At 37.9% G+C, this 19,025-nt stretch overlaps 1 protein-coding gene, 1 non-coding gene and 1 pseudogene across 5 annotated transcripts; 1 reads left to right on the top strand and 2 right to left on the bottom strand.

Moving 5' to 3' along the window:
- The first annotated feature begins 1,297 nt into the window (after positions 1-1,297).
- LOC104597839 (pentatricopeptide repeat-containing protein At5g48910 pseudogene) lies at positions 1,298-5,929 on the top strand (annotated as a pseudogene). 3 transcript variants are annotated; one of them, XR_016085728.1, is made up of 4 exons: positions 1,298-1,843; positions 1,953-4,167; positions 4,431-4,499; positions 4,608-5,929. The product of XR_016085728.1 is annotated as a pentatricopeptide repeat-containing protein At5g48910 pseudogene, transcript variant X3 (transcript). The 3 variants fall into 3 exon arrangements; XR_016085727.1 differs by having other exon boundaries at positions 1,953-4,499; XR_016085726.1 differs by having other exon boundaries at positions 1,953-5,929.
- LOC104597838 (transducin family protein / WD-40 repeat family protein) lies at positions 4,009-17,895 on the bottom strand. Its single transcript, XM_010259566.3, has 12 exons — positions 16,753-17,895; positions 15,191-16,290; positions 13,710-13,886; positions 13,420-13,533; positions 7,735-7,839; positions 6,531-6,665; positions 6,354-6,409; positions 6,139-6,241; positions 5,944-6,060; positions 5,312-5,438; positions 5,103-5,233; positions 4,009-4,863 (listed from the first exon to the last, which is right to left on the bottom strand). Exons 1-12 carry the CDS (start codon positions 17,024-17,026, stop codon positions 4,387-4,389), a joined length of 2,916 nt encoding a protein of 971 aa, XP_010257868.1. The 5' UTR covers positions 17,027-17,895; the 3' UTR covers positions 4,009-4,386.
- On the bottom strand, positions 8,381-8,458 carry LOC148792084 (small nucleolar RNA R160). The gene has a single exon (XR_016071121.1). It is a non-coding gene; the product is annotated as a small nucleolar RNA R160 (small nucleolar RNA).
- Positions 17,896-19,025: the final 1,130 nt, after the last annotated feature.

Below are 19,025 nucleotides of genomic sequence, written 5' to 3'. Positions count from 1 at the left end.
TTCTTTAATTCTTAAGAAACTCTACAATGGGAATCGTATTCCAAGGGAAACTTGAAATGGTCATTCCCCCATATGGGATCCTATTCTGCCACGAGTGGGATTTGAAAATTTGTTGAATTGCATTATGCTAAGAATGGAAATTGAAATCCCATTCCAAAAGCACTTGTTCAAGTGAACCAAATAGCCCTAAACTCTTTCTCACAAATGCAAGTCAATGTGTACATTGGGATCCTACCCACAAATATCTTCCGTATTTACATGTAACTATTCATGGGAGATATTCCCAATGTGCTGTTGTATCTAGTGGGTAGGAGATCATTGGCTTTGTGGAAATGGATTTTATTAGAACAGAATTCGTCCTTACTTTCTATTTCAATTGAAAATGGGATTCAACTTTCCTTGGTTGTGTTTGATGCTATTGCCATCTCTACTTGCAACTTGCAACATTTTTGTTTGGTTAGTACAAATTTTACGAGAATATATTTTTCTACCACAAATGCTTTGAGTTATCATACAACATTTGGTACCACAATTGTTTGTTTGAGAAATGTCAAATTTGGTGTTTCTACTATAAATGCCAACACCCAATCCAATGACTATGTAGGTGTTTGACATCGTTGTTGGGAACATCACACCGTTTCTCATAAAAACGGTGTTAGCATGTGGAATTGGAAGAGAAAACAGTGCTTATTTTTTGTTTGGAACCGGTATTGTCACATAGGTATTTATAAAAAAACAACACTGGCTTTGTTTAGTGCCACTATTGGCAGTAATGTTTTCAACATTGATCTATATTATTCAACGTCCAAGATGATGCCACATCATTACACCGCTGGCAACAATACATCATTTTCTCAGAAAATATTGAATTTGGAATTGCTCCAAACCACACTTTCCTGATTTCTAAGGGATGTTATGCAGCAACATTTTTTTTTTTTTTTTGGAAAAAAAATATCAAACAAAAAGGGGTTGCTTGAAACAGCTTTCTCTTATGTGGCACTTACATGGCACCATTTTCTCGAAAAACAGCATCAATGCCAAACATGACCTATATTTTTAAGATAAATAGTTATTTGGTGTGATATGATAAGGCAATTTTTCAAAAAATTGTATTGACCGATATAAAACGTTGCAACTATAATTGACAATGATACCCAACACAACCCTTATCGAATTATCCATATCAGTTTGGCTATTTGGAGGGACCTCCACATGACACCACACCATAGCTAATTCACGTTTCAACCAAAAATGTTATTGAGTATAAATACTATTGTATCTATATTCCTTTCTCGACGTTCTCGTCCTCTTTTAACGAGTTCGCATCTCTGCCCAACTGCCTGTCGACTTCGCATCTCTACCCCACTGCCTGTCGCCCCACAAAAACCCCATACAAACGTACGACCTCCACATATGCAGTCGCACGCGGTAGGGTGTTCGTGCGGAGCTAATGGGCCGGCTGTTAGAGCATCCCGTTAGCTCCAAAACGTTCCCGCGTGCTAACTCCACGGTTTCCTTCCGTTGCCGATCTTTCGTGTAACGAGAAAGCTTCTCTGAAGAAGTGTCACTTTCTTAATGAATGGACACCATGGCCGATTACAGTTCTCTCTCGTTGGAAAGAAACCGTGGCACATGAAAAAGCGCATTAGTCGTCCCTTCCTCATCCCATTTTCCAATTTCTTTCTTTCTTCACCTCCAGCAGCAAGCACCCTCCGGTGTTATCTCCTCTTTATCCCTACTTCGTCCTCACATTGTTCCTTTTATTGCCGACGTCATCATCTTCTCCGGCCACGGTCACCGGACGCAGCTCCACCCATTGACTCGATGCTACGTTCACTCAGGGGTATGTACGCTTCAGAATTTCAGGCTGATCTTATTTGATCGTACCCTTCAACTAGGGTTTTCAATTTTCAGTTTTCACTTGATTACTCACTCTCGCATCATCTCAACAGGATGACGAAGCCAACGGTCAGGATGCTAATAGGTTACTAAATCATTGACCGTGTATGGCTGTATCGGTTTTTTACCTGTAATACAACCATCAACGATCACTCACTCACTTCCCTCCATTTTTAGATTTACCCATGTCTTCAGCAATCCCAGCTTCCTATTCTCCTCCCATAACCAACCTCCCAAGGAAACCAACCCCGAACACAAACGTCTCTCTCTTAGTCCTCTGTAAGAACCTGCAAGAAGCCAAGCAAATCCATGCTCTCATGATCAAATCCTCTCAAATCTCTGATACCTACTCGGTTAGCCGACTGGCCGAGTTCTATGCCCTTTCCGATCATGGAAGCCTCAAATACGCCGAGAAGGTCCTCAATTCCGTCGAAGAACCATACCCTTTCATCTGGAACGCTGTCATTAGAGGAAACCTCATCAAACAAAATCCCCTCAAAGCCATTCTTCTCTACGATCAGATGTTGCGCCGGTCTGTTGAACCCGATCACTTCACCTTTACGTTTCTCCTCAAGGCTTGCACCCAATTGCCAGCGCCCGCTACTGGGAAACAGCTCCATTCTCATGTTGTCAAGTACGGGCTCGAGAATGACTCATTTATTCGAAATAAGCTGATTCATCTCTATGCAATCTCCGGGTCAATTTCAGATGCTCGCAAGATTTTCGATACAAGTACGGAGTTAGACATTGTTACCTGGAACAGCATGCTCGAAGGGTATGCAGATAACAGAGATGGTGAGTCGCTTCACCAACTCTTCGATAGAATGCCTTCTCGAGATTTAGTGTCATGGAATACGATGATTGCTTTTCATGTTCAAATGGGTGAGTTCAGGCAGGCAATCGAGGTCTTCCGGAGAATGCAAGAAAAGGGTGTCCAACCGAACCCAGTGACACTTGTTAGTGTTTTATCTGCAGTTGCCTGTCTGGGTACACTTGCTCAAGGAAGGTGGATTCATGCCTACATAGACAAGCATGGAGTTGAGCTTGATGAGAACCTCGGGTCATCACTTATTAACATGTATGCCAAGTGTGGGTGCTTAGAAGGTGCAATTCAAGCATTCCAGAAAACAAGTAATAAAAGTGTTGATACATGGAATGCAATGATCTCTGGATTGGCTGCAAATGGACAAAGCCTGAAAGCACTTGAACTCTTCTCGAAGATGGAGTCATCGGGAATTCGGCCAAATGCAATAACCTTTTCCTGTGTTTTGAATTCTTGTAGCCACGGAGGGTTAGTTGAATATGGTGTTGATTATTTCAGACAGATGAGTGAGGTTTATGGGATTGAACCTGTTATTGCACATTATGGGTGCATGGTTGATCTTTTTTGCCGTGCGGGACTGTTCAATAGGATAGAGGAGACCATCAGAACCATGCCAATGAAACCTGATGCAGTTATGTGGAAGGCTTTATTGGGTGCTTGTAGAATCCACAGGAATCTTGAAATGGGGGAGCAAGCAGGGCTTAAACTTATTGAACTGGCTCCTGATGATCATGCGAGCTATGTTCTGTTGTCAAATATATATGCTATGGCTGATAAATGGGACAAAGTTCATGAAGTGAGAAAAATGATGTGGAAAAGAGGAATAATGAAGCCACCTGGCAGCAGCTCAATTGAATTGGATGGAGTTGTGTACGAGTTTGTTGTTGGAGATACAGCTCATTCTCGAAAGAAAGAGATCTATAAGATGCTAGGTGAAATGGGAGAAAGATTAAAAAATGCAGGTTATGAACCAGACGCAAAACAATGTTTGCTGGATATTGACGAGGAAGAGGTGAAACAGACTTCACTAGGGCACCACAGTGAAAAATTGGCAATTGCATTTGGATTCATCAACACGAGACCTGGAACAACAATACGCGTGGTGAAAAACCTACGCGTCTGTGGCGATTGCCATTCTGCAATTAAGCTTCTCTCTAAGATTTACAACCGTGAAATTATTGTTAGGGATTCAAATAGATTTCACTATTTTAAAAATGGATCCTGTTCTTGTATGGATTATTGGTAACTACTTCTCTGGGGATCAGAGGGGCTATATAATCCACTCGTAAGCAAAGACAAACGGCTTTACGCTTGAAGACAATGGATTACAATTTACAATGGCGTTCGCCTGTAGCAAGTCCCATCCAGCCATCCGTCAGACTAATTATGTCAGCTGGTGTAGCTGCAAATGTAGTCAGGAGATGCGCCATGTTTCACGATGACAGGTGAATTACATGAAATAATAAAATGCAATTACAATATGACCATATTACATACAGCCTACAATCCTTCTCTAGCTGTTTCTATTTACCAGAAGCCGCTAATCTTTCTCCATTAGGCTGTGCAATTTGCCATCTCCTCTTCAAACAGCTAATTCCTCATCATTTTCTACTTATATTTTACATTCTTTAGCCTGTTTTTGTTTTCGGGAAATTGCTGCCTCCTTACTTTTTACCTCCACTTTCAACTTTTTTCATTTTCTTGATAGAATCAAGTAAAGATCCTTTTTCCTGGTTGCTTGATGTCTTGGCAAATGGATTAGTTGGACGATTAAATGGTAACTGATCAATTCCCTCCGTTTTGTTTCCAACAGCCACAGTTTTACTGGGTTCTGGCTTCTCCCTAACTCGAGATTTTTCTTCTGATTTCTCTTGATTTGAAGCAGGGGAAGGCAGTTTTGGTGGAGGTAATGAAGTTTTATTGGACTCTATCTTCTGCCCAATTTTAATCCCCTCTTGTAATTTCTCTTGCTTCGTAATCGGAGGAGAGGATAGCTTTGATTGAGGTAATGGATTAACAGGTTCTGATGCTCTATTTCTCGTGGTCATAGGTAAGGCATGTGCTTCAATATTTTTGAAGGCTGCTCCAGAGGTTGAATTTGAAATTGCAGGTGCCCCCATAGTTTCCTTCAGTAACCTTTCCTGTTGGTTAAGAAAGTTAGCTAACAAATGAAAGTATGTAGCTTTCCTGACCAAAAACAAAGGAAAAGAAAATAATGAGAAACATATATCTATATTTCTGATATAATTGGCTCTTTCTATAAATGCTTTACCACAACATGCAGTTATTTTTTACGTTCTTTTTTTGATAATTTTTTTTTACGTTTTTTTTTATCACATAAGTAATATCATTGCTTTCTTTTACGGAAGGGGTTGGTTACCTCAAGAATGCTGTTGAAGCGCTCTGCTAAAATTGGAAGTTTCAGGGCAGAAACAAGCTTTATGGCACCTTTAACTGACTTCTCCAATGACAGAAGTTTCACAAGTTCAACAGCCCTCACAAGCTTATCACCTGAAATAACAAGCACCTTCAAAATACAGACATAAGGATTATCAATTTATCATGTAATCTTAAATCATAATATCTCACCATTGCAGCAGGCAGCAATAAGCCTCAAGATGCATCTGTCAAGAGCTGCTTCCACATTGAAAGCTTCATCATCTAGGGAAGTAGTATCCAGACCAGCCACAACCATTTCATCTATTTTTTTCTGAATCTGCAAGGTTCAAAATGTCACTTAGATAAAAAGAGTTGCAATGACAACAAAAAAATGCCATCTTTGTTTGGCTCCCATACATGGGTATCTTGATGGATCTCAGGCCTTAAATGGACTATAAGCAAAAAATTACTTAGTTTAATTAATAATGCCTCATTAGTTATTATTTAATTAGTAACAAATACTTAATAATAATACTTATTTATTAGCTAATATCAAATAAAAATATTATTAAAAAGCTATTTATTAAATAAATTACTTATTAATTATTGTTATTAAATAAATGAAGTTAATGGGGGCATTAACATCATTTCATCACCTCTGAAATTGGTTAGGCACGAGACCATGTCAAACGCCTCGAACATTTGAAATTTTTTTCAAATGTTAGATGTCTGAAAAGTGTTATCAAACGCCACCTTAATGTAAACTTAATACATCTAAAACAGCTGATAATTTGCATAAAAGCAAGACATTTAAAGCATGATAAGAAAGAGAAATAGAATACCTGTGAGAGATGCAAGTTACTCAATATAAACTCATTTTCAAGATCCATTGCTCCAAGATCAGATGATGCAAGAGGAAATGAAAGGTCTAACAGAGTAAGAACAGGTTTTGGCATCACCTGAGAATAAGAAAAAGAATATCTGAAGCTGCAACTTAAAAACATGAAAAACAAAATAAAGCTAGTCAGGCATATTACCTGTGGGAATGAATCGGGATGTTTACAAATAATGCAAAATAACTTGCTTGCATTCAGCCCAACCACCCAATAGTTTTCCTCTGACTTTTTCTCTTTACTAGCACTGCACAGTAGATCCTAGTCATCTTAGTGATTTGCCAATGTGAGACCAGACAAGATGAGAAGGAATCCATGCAGGAATCAAATCTAAAATGCACAAAATGAAAACCAGGAACCTGAAGAGCGGAATCCAGCTGCCACCATACTGGTTGGTATATACCCTCAGCACTCCCTATATAGAAAAAATTAGGTGCAGCAGCAAAACTTAGTTGATATGATAGTGGCATCATTTAAAATGATATAATTGTAACATCATTTAAAAATTGAAAGGAAAGGAAAATAAGCCACCACACCTTGGAGTCATAACAACTTAATTGACCTTCTTCACTGAACCCAAACCATGTCAGACAGGAACCAGGACTGAGAGGAAGACGACCACTGTGAGGCTGCACTCCATTAGAAATGTTGAACACTCTGAACTCGAGCATCTACAGATCAAAGAAATGACCATTTAACAACCCATCTGGTATCATCATGTAACAGGTGTGAAGTCCCGATATATCAACCAATTTTTTTGAGGAAAAGGTAAAGTAGTATATTAACTTCCACTGAGATGAATCGTGATTAGATGGATAAACCATGTATAAAACTATGTATGTGACATGTATAGCCAGAAACTACACTTCAACTAAGGCCATTAAAACCATGGCTCCCCCCAAAAAACTAAAAACCAAATAAAATTGTACTCCAGTATAGGTCTGGGTATCAACTAAATAGCATGCTTTGTTAAAAAAGCTGGTGATGTGGAAATCCTCTAAATTGAACATTAGCCGACAGTCAAAGACTGTACGGTAGCCACAGCTTGACACACCACCTCATCCTTAGTGCTCCTGTTCTCAAACACTCTTCGGTTCCTCTCCTTCCAAATAACTCAACTGACCACAAGAGGAACCACACTCTAAAACACCTTTCCTTTCTGTTTAGACCTACCAGCTTACAGAATTTCAACAGGTCAAACAAATTCCTTAGAAGGCACCAACAAACATTTAAGAGCTTACAGAAATGCTTGTACAAGAGACCCACAACTCTATAATGTATAAACAGGTAGAAGGTTAATTGTGAGGTTATCATTGCCAGGTTACAATAAGCATATTAATCATATTATCACAAGGTTAATTGGTCCTTATTTATTTCTATGTTAACAAATACATCATGTATTTCTTGATGAAACAGTGTCAGATAAAAACATCTCTTTCTCAGTAAAAGTTATATGCTGTTAACATGATTTGAACTCAGGTCATCTGTGTGAAACAACGTTGTCCAAAAAATGCACCTTGCAGTCCTAGACTAGCAGTTGACCCCTGAAAAACAATCTCCATAATATATTACTATTAGTGTTAGATAGACAAGCTATTTGCTCAGTCTTGGGACAGAATGCCAAGGTTTAAATGAAGAACAAGACAATCAATGATTTTCTATTAGTTGAAATTCAGAATCCACCCCACCATTCAACTTTTTATTTGTGAATACCATTAGGAGTTAACTTATAAAGGTCACCTGATCATTTGATGGAAGACAGTCAGATGCATGTGTCACAACAGCCAGCTCATCTTTGAATCCTGATGCAGTCACCACCGGTCCGTTCAGGGAGAGAACGTGTTTCTGCAATAAGTTACATTACAAAAAAATCTGTTTCAACCACAAAGTTCATTATCATGATCAATTTGGAGGAGATTATCATAAACACACTAACACAGTGAAGCAAGAAGAATAGAAACAATAGAGCATCTTAGAAAAAACAAAAAGGAAAAGAGAGAGAAAGAAAAAAGGAAACCAGTATGGATTTTCTTTCCTTCTATTTTTATTTAACCAATCACCCCTGTCTAGTTCACAAAGTAATGGGTGTCCTCTTTTGGAGACAGAAAACAGGAAATTTAATTCAAAACAAATAAAAAACACTGAATCCCCCAAGCATCCTCCAAAACCAAATCAGAAAGCTCTGGTGAGAAATCCTCAGGCAGCAACAACTCCTGTACATACTTACGTCTGAACAAAAAATTTAACTTCAAATTCATGTTTGAGAAGAGTGATGAATCCGCCATGGGAAAAAAGACAGAAAATATTGCATTATTATGTCTGTGAGTAAAACAAAACAAATTAAAAGACGGTTAACAACAGTCATTTTTTGGACATTGGCATACAAAGCAATCAGAGAACTTCGAAGACTATTGTTTTATGTGATTCCACATAAAATTCAGACCCATTAGCTCATCACTTTGCTTTGCCAAGATGAAATCAGAAGTGTTCTATATTGTAATGGAAGAAAGTGGATACAAGACAAATAGAAACACAACCACATGATGAAAGCTTAGATCAGTCTTTAATGATAATCAGTATTTTTTTTGGTTGATGACTGATCAAGGTTTTATCAAGTCACAGATATAAAGTGCAGAGATAACATTTAAAAAAAGAAAGCAATCAATTCTGCACCAACATAGAAGAGCAATCTCCACTGCTGTTTAGCCCACAACCACAGAACCAGCCCCAAGTAGATAAAAATAACAAAGGAATATCAAAGGGGAAGAGGTAAGGAGATAGGTGAACAAAGGAATATCGAAGTCAGAATGGGGAAGTGGCAATTGATAAATTGGTGGAAAGAGAAGTATCAGTAGGAAGGTCCCTTGATCTGTTCTACTGGGGAGGGGAAGGATTTGCTAGGATAGCTTTTGAACAATTTGAAAAAAATAAAGAAAGAGAAGAGAAAAAAGGGAAAGAATTGAAAAGGAAAAGGGTTGGGACAAAGAAGGGAATTGGTAAGTTGGACAATTTGGAGAGAAAAGAACAGAAAGCAGTTTGAAGACAAGTCAAAGAACATTGAAGTGAACAAGTAAAATTCTTCCAGAATTTGAGCAAGTTAACAGATCAGATTTGCTGGAAAACTTCTGGGATGTCCTTGAGATTCAAGCTTGTAATGCGGATCTTTTTTGAGTTTTGATTAGTAGTTTGGTGTGTCATCTTGGCATCCATCCGGATAGTAATATTTTTTTCCTTTTAATAATTTTTTTCTTTACTGTTCAAAAAAAGTAGATAAAAAACAGTAGTAGCCCAAGGGATTATGTGCCCCAACACATCTGTCTATAAACTTCCTCTCTAGCTAGAGCATATTAATGATACTCAGTGTTTTTTGCGTTTTTTTTTATGTTAAGCAGATTGAAATGAATATTTCCAGACCACGAGATACAGTTCATTACAAAACAAAAGGATAATATCATGCTAAATGATTGATGGTTTTGTGTGTTGGCAGTGTTGTGGCATTAACTCTTATCTGAACTGTTCCTGAACCAAATCTACTTTAGATTCCCAAGAAAAATTCCAAAAAATAATGATATAATGAGAAAGAGACTATAGTGCACCAAACAACAACAGCAGCTAGAGTTGAAGTTCAAACATGTTAGAGTATCAATGAAACAGTATCACCTTCCATCACCAAGCAGAATTAATCAATCAACAATTGGAAGTCCTATAGTATTTCTAGATGTTTGCTTCATTGGCATTGTCACTTGACACAGATGTGTCAACCAACAGCTTGTAGACCATGAAAAATGTTTCTGTTGCACCATGCTCGTATAGTCTGTAAAACAAGAAGTAAAGAACAGGCTATGTATTTTGGTGCTCAGTCTCCACCATTGCCCCTTCCTATAGAAAAATAGAAGCAAAAGCAATGTCCTATAATGAAAAGTTACTCAAATGGGAACAAATTTGAAGTGAATAAAAGATTAAAAAACATTTAAACAAATCAAATGTGTCTTTGTATAATAATCACTGTAACATTTTGAACCTCAAAACAAATTCTCAACAAACCCTATCCCTAGAGTCTAGAAAACACTCAGATTGCTCTGATTACTACGAGCATGGCAACTTAGCAGCAAACAAGCAAAAAAAAGCTAAAAAACAATTAAAAATTAAACTAAAAGCACTGGATCCATTAAATACAAACACATGCATGCCTTCCATCACATCCTTGCCACAGTAAGCATGCTAAACAGACAATATGCAAGGTATTGTGAAGAAGTGGAATTGTCATGGCCAGACTATGCCTTAAGCCTTAGTAGTGCAGCATTCTAACTCCACTTTAAGCAGAGAAAGCTTCAAACTCCAAAGGACTTAACCAAAACAAGCTAAGTAATAGAAAAAAAAAAAAAAAAAAAAAAACATAGAAGAGCACAAGGGAACTTGGTATTGCATTCAAGAGAGGATTACAACTTGCTTGGTTCCAAGCTTGGTTTGTGAACGGGAAGTCATCCCTATTTATAGACCTCCATGTCCTCAATGCATGGCCAGGACTGCACTACATGACATGGAAACAATCTAATGACTAGTGAGAATTCTATAACATGCATAGACATTTCCAGAACATTCAATTATCTAGACTTTCAATGTAGACATCTCTATATGGTTTTACTCTAGATTATGTCCAAACCATTCTAGACACTTAAAGAGTCTTAAAGAATACTCTAGGAACACTCCAGCATTAGTACGCTATGCACAACAGATGCAAGAAAGCCTCTAAGTGGTCTGCCTAGGCTTGCAGTGCATGGTCAAAATGCATGTAATGTTCCCTTGAAAACAGATGACTAGGATGCTCCAAAAACCCTACTTTTCATTAACTAATTTTAGAGCAACTTTATAGCAACAAGCTTCCTCCTTTGTAATTTACAGGGGTTTTTCCCCTGCTTGGTACATCTTCCCATGTACCTCTTTTTTTATTAATGAATCTTGGTTAATTGTCTCAAAAAAAATCATTAACTAATTAGAAACCTTCACACCAATTGGATATAGGTAAAAAAATATATCTAATTACAAATGATGATGTTTACGGATCCTGACACAAGGAAAGCTTGAGAAGCAGTCTTTTCCCTCTGTTGGATAAGAAGCAACAACTGCTGCCCAAACAAAAACAGGACTTACTCTGTAGACCATTATAGGTGAAAGAAATCTACAATTCATCAACTCATAATGATGCCCTGTCTTAAGTCCAGGTTCTTCTTACACAAGCAAAATAAAGGTGTTTTGGCAAGTTATGTAAATGAGTGAAGCATCTTTAATCATCACCCAGATGTAATGTTTTTGCCAACAGTCAATTTAGCACCTTAAATACCTTCTCGATCCTTTCCTTGCAACTAAACTTAAAGCAGCAAGGGGCTATCTGGTGCATAATATTCAATCCATGTAGTCAAAGCATCACCTAGGAAATTGCCTATGCATTTTGGAGGCCCATCATCTAGGCAACCAACCAGGTGAGTGGAATAGAAGGTAAGAAACTAATGCCCCCTTTACATACAACAATATGAGTATGTGTAACCCATTTTGGTTGATAGGAATATAAATGGAGATAAAAATTAGGGTTCTTAATCCTTGAATTTGTATAGTTGGGACAAGGCTTTTTCTGATTTGGATCCTTGTGTGTATGCCCATTTTCTTTTGAACCAGGACGGTTATTGTAAAATCTTGTCATTATTATTGAATATTAAATGCAAGTAGCTATTTCATCATTTATTGATTTAAATTGTAGTTTCATAGTTTACAATTGATATGAAATGCCATAATACTTGCGTGGTTATATACATGCATTAAAAATATGCAGTACTTATTTATTCATTTTTCTGTCACTTGGGCATCAACTCACCTTGCTAGGTCAAAGCAGTGTCCTAAAATGCGCTGGAGACATACCTTGGGGGGGTTGTTATTAGTTTTGGCGAAAGGAATGTCTTACTAATTGGCCATAATCTAATTTTCTTTTGGTTGAATATCTATAAATACTACAAAAGTGACAGTTTCATTGTCATAACGAAATGCTTTTTTTATAAATAATTGTCATGACCAAATGTTAAAACCAAAAATATAAAACCATACAGCTTTAGGTTAAATTAGGCCATTATCCAGTGCTGGTCCTAGACATCTAGGGTCTTGGGAGGTTGGACTGGATATGGCCCTAACAATTGGCATTTTTTCACAAAAAGTGACTGCTCTCAGACTTGAACCTACACTAAAATGCTTGTCAGCACAAGACTTTACCCTTACACCAAGCAATGGCCCTGAGATAAAGGGTCAAATGTGTATTAAAAATAATAGGATGAACTGAAGAAGGAATTGGATTAAGACATCTAAGATTCATATGTACTATATGATGAAGACAATGGTCAAACATCTTGTAACTTTTTTTTGTGATATTGGCTCTACTTTGAAAAAGTAAAGATACTCCTTTTCAGGTCAAAACTAGTCCTCACAGTTCATGATGGCACTTGGATACAAAATAAGCTCGGTATTTAATTAAATGCTTGAACTGATATTTGCTAGTAGCTACAGAATGAACTCAGCCATAACATCATCGTCTAATCCTTGTCCCAACTATATGGAATTGGCTATGCAAGTTTTGTTTCGCCATTCTGTTCTATTTAGTGCCATGTCCATTGTTAAATTATGGGCACTTAAATCATTTCTTATTACTTCCAACCAAGTCCTTTTCGGTATGCCCCCATCTCTTCTTGTCCCTTCAACTAGTAACAGATCACTTTTCTCTAACAGGTGTTAAATTATGGGCACTTAAACCATCTCAATCTACTTTTTCTCATTTTATCACCTATTGGAGCTACTCCTAAGATCATTTATATGACTTCATTTCTAACCAAGTCATTCCTAGTTTCACCACTCATCCATCCAAGCATTCACATTTCTAGTTTACCACTCAGCTATAACAGCATCCAAAAGGGCTTTAGAGGTATATTGCACCCATAAACAAGAAAACAGTAGTATAAGAAAAAAGCAACTTAAGCAATTAGAGTAATATATTGAATTTCTGAAAGGCAAGATAATCATTGAATGCACCACTGATGGTGGGTTTAAGGGCATTACACACCCAGTAATGTGTTAAAAGAAAGACAACAGATTTTCCTTTAAAGAATCATCACTCAAACATCAAAACAGGAATAGAAGAAAAGGGAAAAAAATGCAGGGAACAACTTATGCAAATAAAATTTAATAAGAAATTGACAAAAGGTGTGACTAAAGTTCCTCTGGAAGTGTCTTAGAACAAAGACCAAGAATTTTATAATGAAAAGGTACATCCGAAAATGAGAAAATGCATAATGTCATAATCACCCAATAGAGCTGCAATGAATGGCTAAATAGGGTGGAAGAAAAATTTAACACCATAAAAAAGTCAATAAAGGCCATATCACAAACCTGTAAGCCACCTTCAGTGAAGATGCGAAGAAAATTAAGACTTGTAATGGCAGCTACCCAACCAGTACCTAAGGCCACAGCCTTCACTTCCTCTGCTTCAAATCGCATGGACCACTAAGTTCAAAAAACTTATTCAAACTCAGTTTATGTTGAACATTATCAAGAGGAATCAATCAAAACAATCAGCTATGTGTGCTTAGGCGCAATGGCATTACTGTGTTAATGTACAAAACATGCAAAAATGTAAACATTAATCAGGAAACCTCTGAAGAGAAAATGAAGAAGCAAACCTCACTGTTATTTGCCCAGCTACCGAATGGACGATACATGAGAGTGCTCATGTTCTTTTCACCCTTACATGGATTCGCAAAAACACTTCCACTCTCATTCAATGAAGCCATTGTGAAACCAAAATAATCAGTCATTGAAGGAACTCTTGGGCCTCTCCCAGTGTCATGAAAATCTACCTATACCACATGGACATTCAGAACACTTAGCATAAAACATAAGACAAAATAAAGCAGCTTTGAACAAAGCACAGACAACAAAATTCTTCACTAACCTGGGCTACAATGAACATGTGTAGAATGCATGTGCCTGCTTATGGGAATTATCTCCAAAGTTTTGGAGATGAAGTAGAAGGAATTTCCATATATAGTAAAGTCTTGAAATCCCATCTCTTCATTATGAAAAAAGCTTCATGAAGTCCACTAAACATTGTAAACTCTTCATAGCCCAGTGAGGGTGGTGATCCTAATGAAGTTTACTGTAAAAGACTGCTATAAGGCCTTTCAATTTCTAGATCAATGTTTTAAACAGTCTGTGGGGCCCATGCTTTAAGGTTCATCCTTAAGCAATGCTTAACGAAAAATGTCCAGAGGCTTAACCTTGAGGCACACCTGCAAGTATAAGTACTAATCTTACCTGGATATGGCAAGGACATGGCTCGAGACAGTGAAATGAAAGTTACACTAACAATGAAGTACCCAACATGACCCAACACTCTTGTAAAGGAACCCAAGTACAAGCACATGCCTCAGTCCTTAAGGTGCCTTGTGTCAAAAACATGTGTTTCATATATTAACAGAAGTAATGTTCTTATAACGAGGCTGATTTAAAGACTTTCTAAAATTTCCACTTATGCTTATGATATCTTTAAATAGATTAAGGGTTTTTAACACCTATTTGGAATTTTGCTTGCATGAGTGTCTTTATTATTTGTTAGAATTCAATAAGTTTTTTAAATTCTTAGCACTTTATGATACTTGTTGACTGTTAATAGATCAAATACATTCTTCTTAAATAAAATTATCTGCCTGCACGTAGTTCTGTAACTTTTCTTAGTTCATGGTTTTTTTGTGAAAGAGTGGCATAATGAAGTTAGTCTCAAGCCTCGAGGCTTATAATTCACCCATTAAAAGATTCTAAGAACATGGATCATGTCTCCACTCTCCACCTCTTTGAACACTTTTGTAAATAGACATTTTGAGCATATCAACATTGAGAAGTGAATCTTCCAATACATTCTAGGCATCATGAATGGTCATAGAGACATTAAATAATCAAAATATATACTTCCTGGGTCAAGTAGTAGGCTACTGTTGATGCTCAAGTATAAACTTATGGAGGTCAATCACTTAAGATACTATATATGCAGTGTGCAAAGATCAAGTATATCAAAAACAATGATCCATGGAAGTTTAACTTTTTTCCTTCTAACTAACAAAGGAGATTGCACGATGAGAAGAAAGGTACAGTATCATCTAATTACCTCTATGTGAGAATACCCTTCATTTTCCGTTGTGGTTATACTTCCAAGCATATTATAGCATAGGAAGCGCCGCTTCCCGACCTGCACAGCTGTGGAGCCTGGCTGAAAAGCCTCCTGCATTTTTGGCCTTGCAGAAGATATTCCACTAAATCCCTTAATATTATCCTCTAGACATTCTTTATGACTGTGAGCTCTTTTACGTGATTCAATCTTAGGTGGCGAGGCCACTTGATCACCATTGTCTATGTCTTCATCTTCAAGTATGGACTGTTTCTTCAATCTTTTCCTGCTAACTGGTTCAGACTCACCAAGACTACCCTCACTGGCATCACTTAAACTACCTGAAACACTAAGCTCTTGTTCATCTTCATCAAACAAAAGGAGTCCATTGCTGTTCTTTGCATGTAAATTTGGAGCACCATCCGTAGGAGATTTCATTGACAAAGGAACAGCGGGTTCCAACATTCCATATTTCCCCATGTCATCAATAACAGCCAAAGCATTGTTATTTGGCTTCCATGCCATACAACACACCTTATCATCAAACTTTTGTCTATCAATGTCCTCCCTGCGATCAACATCCCAGATCAAGACCTGCCTATCCAAACCAGAAGTAGCAATATATTTTCCATTGGGTGACCATGTCAAGAAACAAATTGATTGCCCATGGTCACCTCTCAATGTAAACAACTTTTCAGCTGTATCTCTGTCATACATAACAACATCATTTTTTAAACCTGGAACAGCTAAGATATCACCATCAGGGCTCCAGCTCAGCATGTTTAACACAGAAGTCTCTGAATCTAAATCAGGAGCTACTCCTTTAAGTGTATGTAGTATTTTCCCGGAAGATAGCTCCCAGAATATAACAGTCCCCATAGAGTCAACTGATGCTAAGTACTCGCTGATGGGATCAAAGGCTAAACCAGTAACAGGCCCTTTATGTCCCTTGAGAACCCTTGCAATTGAACCATCAATGGTGTTAATTAATTTAATTCCTTCATCATCCCCAGCAGCAGCTAACATGCTACCTGATTTGTTAAAAGCAAGGGCTCGGATCGGCAATGTGAACCTGGTTATATTGGTCTGAAACTCTCCACCTGACCAAAATATAATAAATGAAAGACCACAAGGGCACAAAACACATGAGTGATGTTAATTTTGCTATAAGCACTAGAGAGATGTTAATTGAACATGAAGATTCATAACATTTTTTGATAGATACGAAAATTCACATTTCTGAAGATGCTCGCCCAAGAAATAATCAGTAGCTTAGGCCAGTTTTTAACAATTTAAGGGAGTTTCTAGAAAATGTCATGCGGCACATACTGCTGACATACAATTAACTAACAACCAAGATAGGATGGGAGTCCTCCAATGGACACATAGCCAGCATTGTATGTAAGACTTATGATATTCCTTTGATGAGTTTTTTTATCAACTGCCGGTTTCTAAATAAACTATCAAAAGCTCTAATTTCCGAAACAAATCCAAGAAAATTAAAACCACAAAGAGGACTTACGCATATTGGACTAATAGTAGACCAAGAACCACGGCAGTACCTGGAAATCTGTACAGCTTAACAGAATGATCGATGGAACCAGAAGCCAGACATGTAGAATTGGGACTGAGAGCCAACGCAGTAACACCATCCTTGTGATGACGAAGAATCTTCGGGGGCTTGGAAGGCTGAGAGAGATCGTGGATGGAGATTGACGAATCCGAAGCGGAAGCAGTGACGAGATGCTGAGCTTTAAGATCCCACAGAATAGAACAGAACGAGCTGACGCCATTACTGTTGTGAGTTTCCTTGAGCTTCACCGTTCTAACTTTCATGGCGGCTTCTCCTTCAAGTTCCTGGTTTTTTCCCTCGAGTTCTTCTCTTCTGGTATTTCTCTTATAGGACTAAGGATTAGGGTTTTTGTTTTGGCGGGAACACGATTCGTTTTTCGCGGGAGTTCGCGGGACAAGTAAAGAAACGAACCCCAGCACCAACGATGGTACAATACCATGATACCCTTACGGCCTTACTCCCGGCTTCCAAGTACCAACCGATTTAACAAGAAACGAACCCCAGCACCAACGATGGTACAATACCATGATACCCTTAAGGTCATTGTTGTAATTATGGCAAATGATTAAGGGTAAATTAGTCACATAATTACTTTTAAATTCCATTTGTGTCCAGCCCGTAACGCAAAAATTGATGAAATTCAATTTTCAGTACAAACCCTAGACGAAGCACATTGTCAACCTGCTTCCCTTCCAGTGCTGTTAGATGCATATGATCCAAGAAGAGGAAACCGATCTTCGAGGTCCTCTCTCGTCGGCTACTGAGCTCGGTCGTTATTGACTATTGAGATTCAAGACCGCCTGCAAACGATGGAATTCGCTCATCTCTGATTCCCGCTTCATCTTTACACATTCCTGCCGGAATGTCGATGCTGTGTATAAGGATTATTGTTTCAACAATGGCATCCATCAAGGATCCAATGTTCTTTTTAATGTTCTTTTTATCTTACCATCGATGAAAGTTGGCGGTTCCCTCATCCCCTCGATGAACGTCTCTCCTTCATCCCCCGCTCCCCGTCTCCGATGCACCTAATTAACTCTAACTCTAACGTAGAGGAGGGGTCAGGGGGTACATGCCTGTACTGGCCAACTGTGCGTCGCCAGCGGGGGCGAAAGTAGGCATTTGGACATGTGGGGAAGATTCAGTTACACATGTTATATATGCAATCCAGCAACAGAGCAACGCGTCGAGCTTTCTCCACCGTCAACGAGACGTGATTTTGGCAAGTCGGTTCAGACGGTAAGACGACGAATTGATTCTGATGAACAGAGACAGTATGAAGCTCAATTAAATACGGTTTACTTTCGCCATACATTTGAACAAAGTTTTGTCGCGGGCTCGCAGCTCATACAAGGTTAACATCTTTTTATTTCTTGTATTGAACAGAATGGAATGGTTCATGTAGCTAACCCGTTACAGCTAGGTACATGGGATGAGGATTAAATGATTGATATGAAATGCAAAGAATGTTTGGAAATAGTGGTTGGTGATCTTCACAGTCCATTATAAATGTTTAAATTATACAATTTATATAGTAAATAATTTGAAAAATGTATTATTAATCAATAAATATTAATTTTAAAATTTAATATTGATTATAAAAATTATTATTTTATTAATAAAAACATTAAAAATTAATATTTAAACAAGCTAAATAAAAAATTATTACAAGACAAGCATAGCATCAATAAATCATTTGTGTTTGTTTCAACAATCGAATGGGAAAAGAGAGTTTTTTTTTGTTCTGCATTAAAGATCAAACAATACTTGTCTGTTTTAACATTAAAGAGATGACATATCAATTCGGCTGATGGAGGAAAGTGGTAGTGGATAGACGTCTTCTTACCCTTGCAGTGTAGCATAGGCGATGGAGAAAAGCTTCAGGTAAAATTGTAGGGTAAAAAAGAAAGGTGTGATGTATCTTATCATTTATCAATAATAAGGTGGTGTTCGGTTGGTTCTTCATCTCGCCGGTCCTTCCATAGGATGAACACCTATTTGGCTGGATGTGGACGGGACCGGTCCACGATATGGTCCACACTATATCGTGGACTGGTCCCTTCCACACTCCAATTTAGCAAAAATGGCAAAATATCGTGATTAGGGTCCGTCCACACGTAATTTTTTTATCCTCTGCTTTACATTTTCATGGTGTTTGGAAGTGTGGGCATTTTTTGGGACCGATTTTCAAGAAAAAACGTCAATGTTTCCGAGACCCGTTTTTCACAAAAAAATGCTTCTGCCATGTAGGCAGTGAGCAAT

This window comes from Nelumbo nucifera, chromosome 4 (genome assembly GCF_055504915.1).
Source record: "Nelumbo nucifera cultivar China Antique chromosome 4, China Antique-T2T, whole genome shotgun sequence".
Taxonomy (NCBI): domain Eukaryota; kingdom Viridiplantae; phylum Streptophyta; class Magnoliopsida; order Proteales; family Nelumbonaceae; genus Nelumbo; species Nelumbo nucifera.
This window is presented reverse-complemented; position numbering and strand designations above follow the sequence as displayed.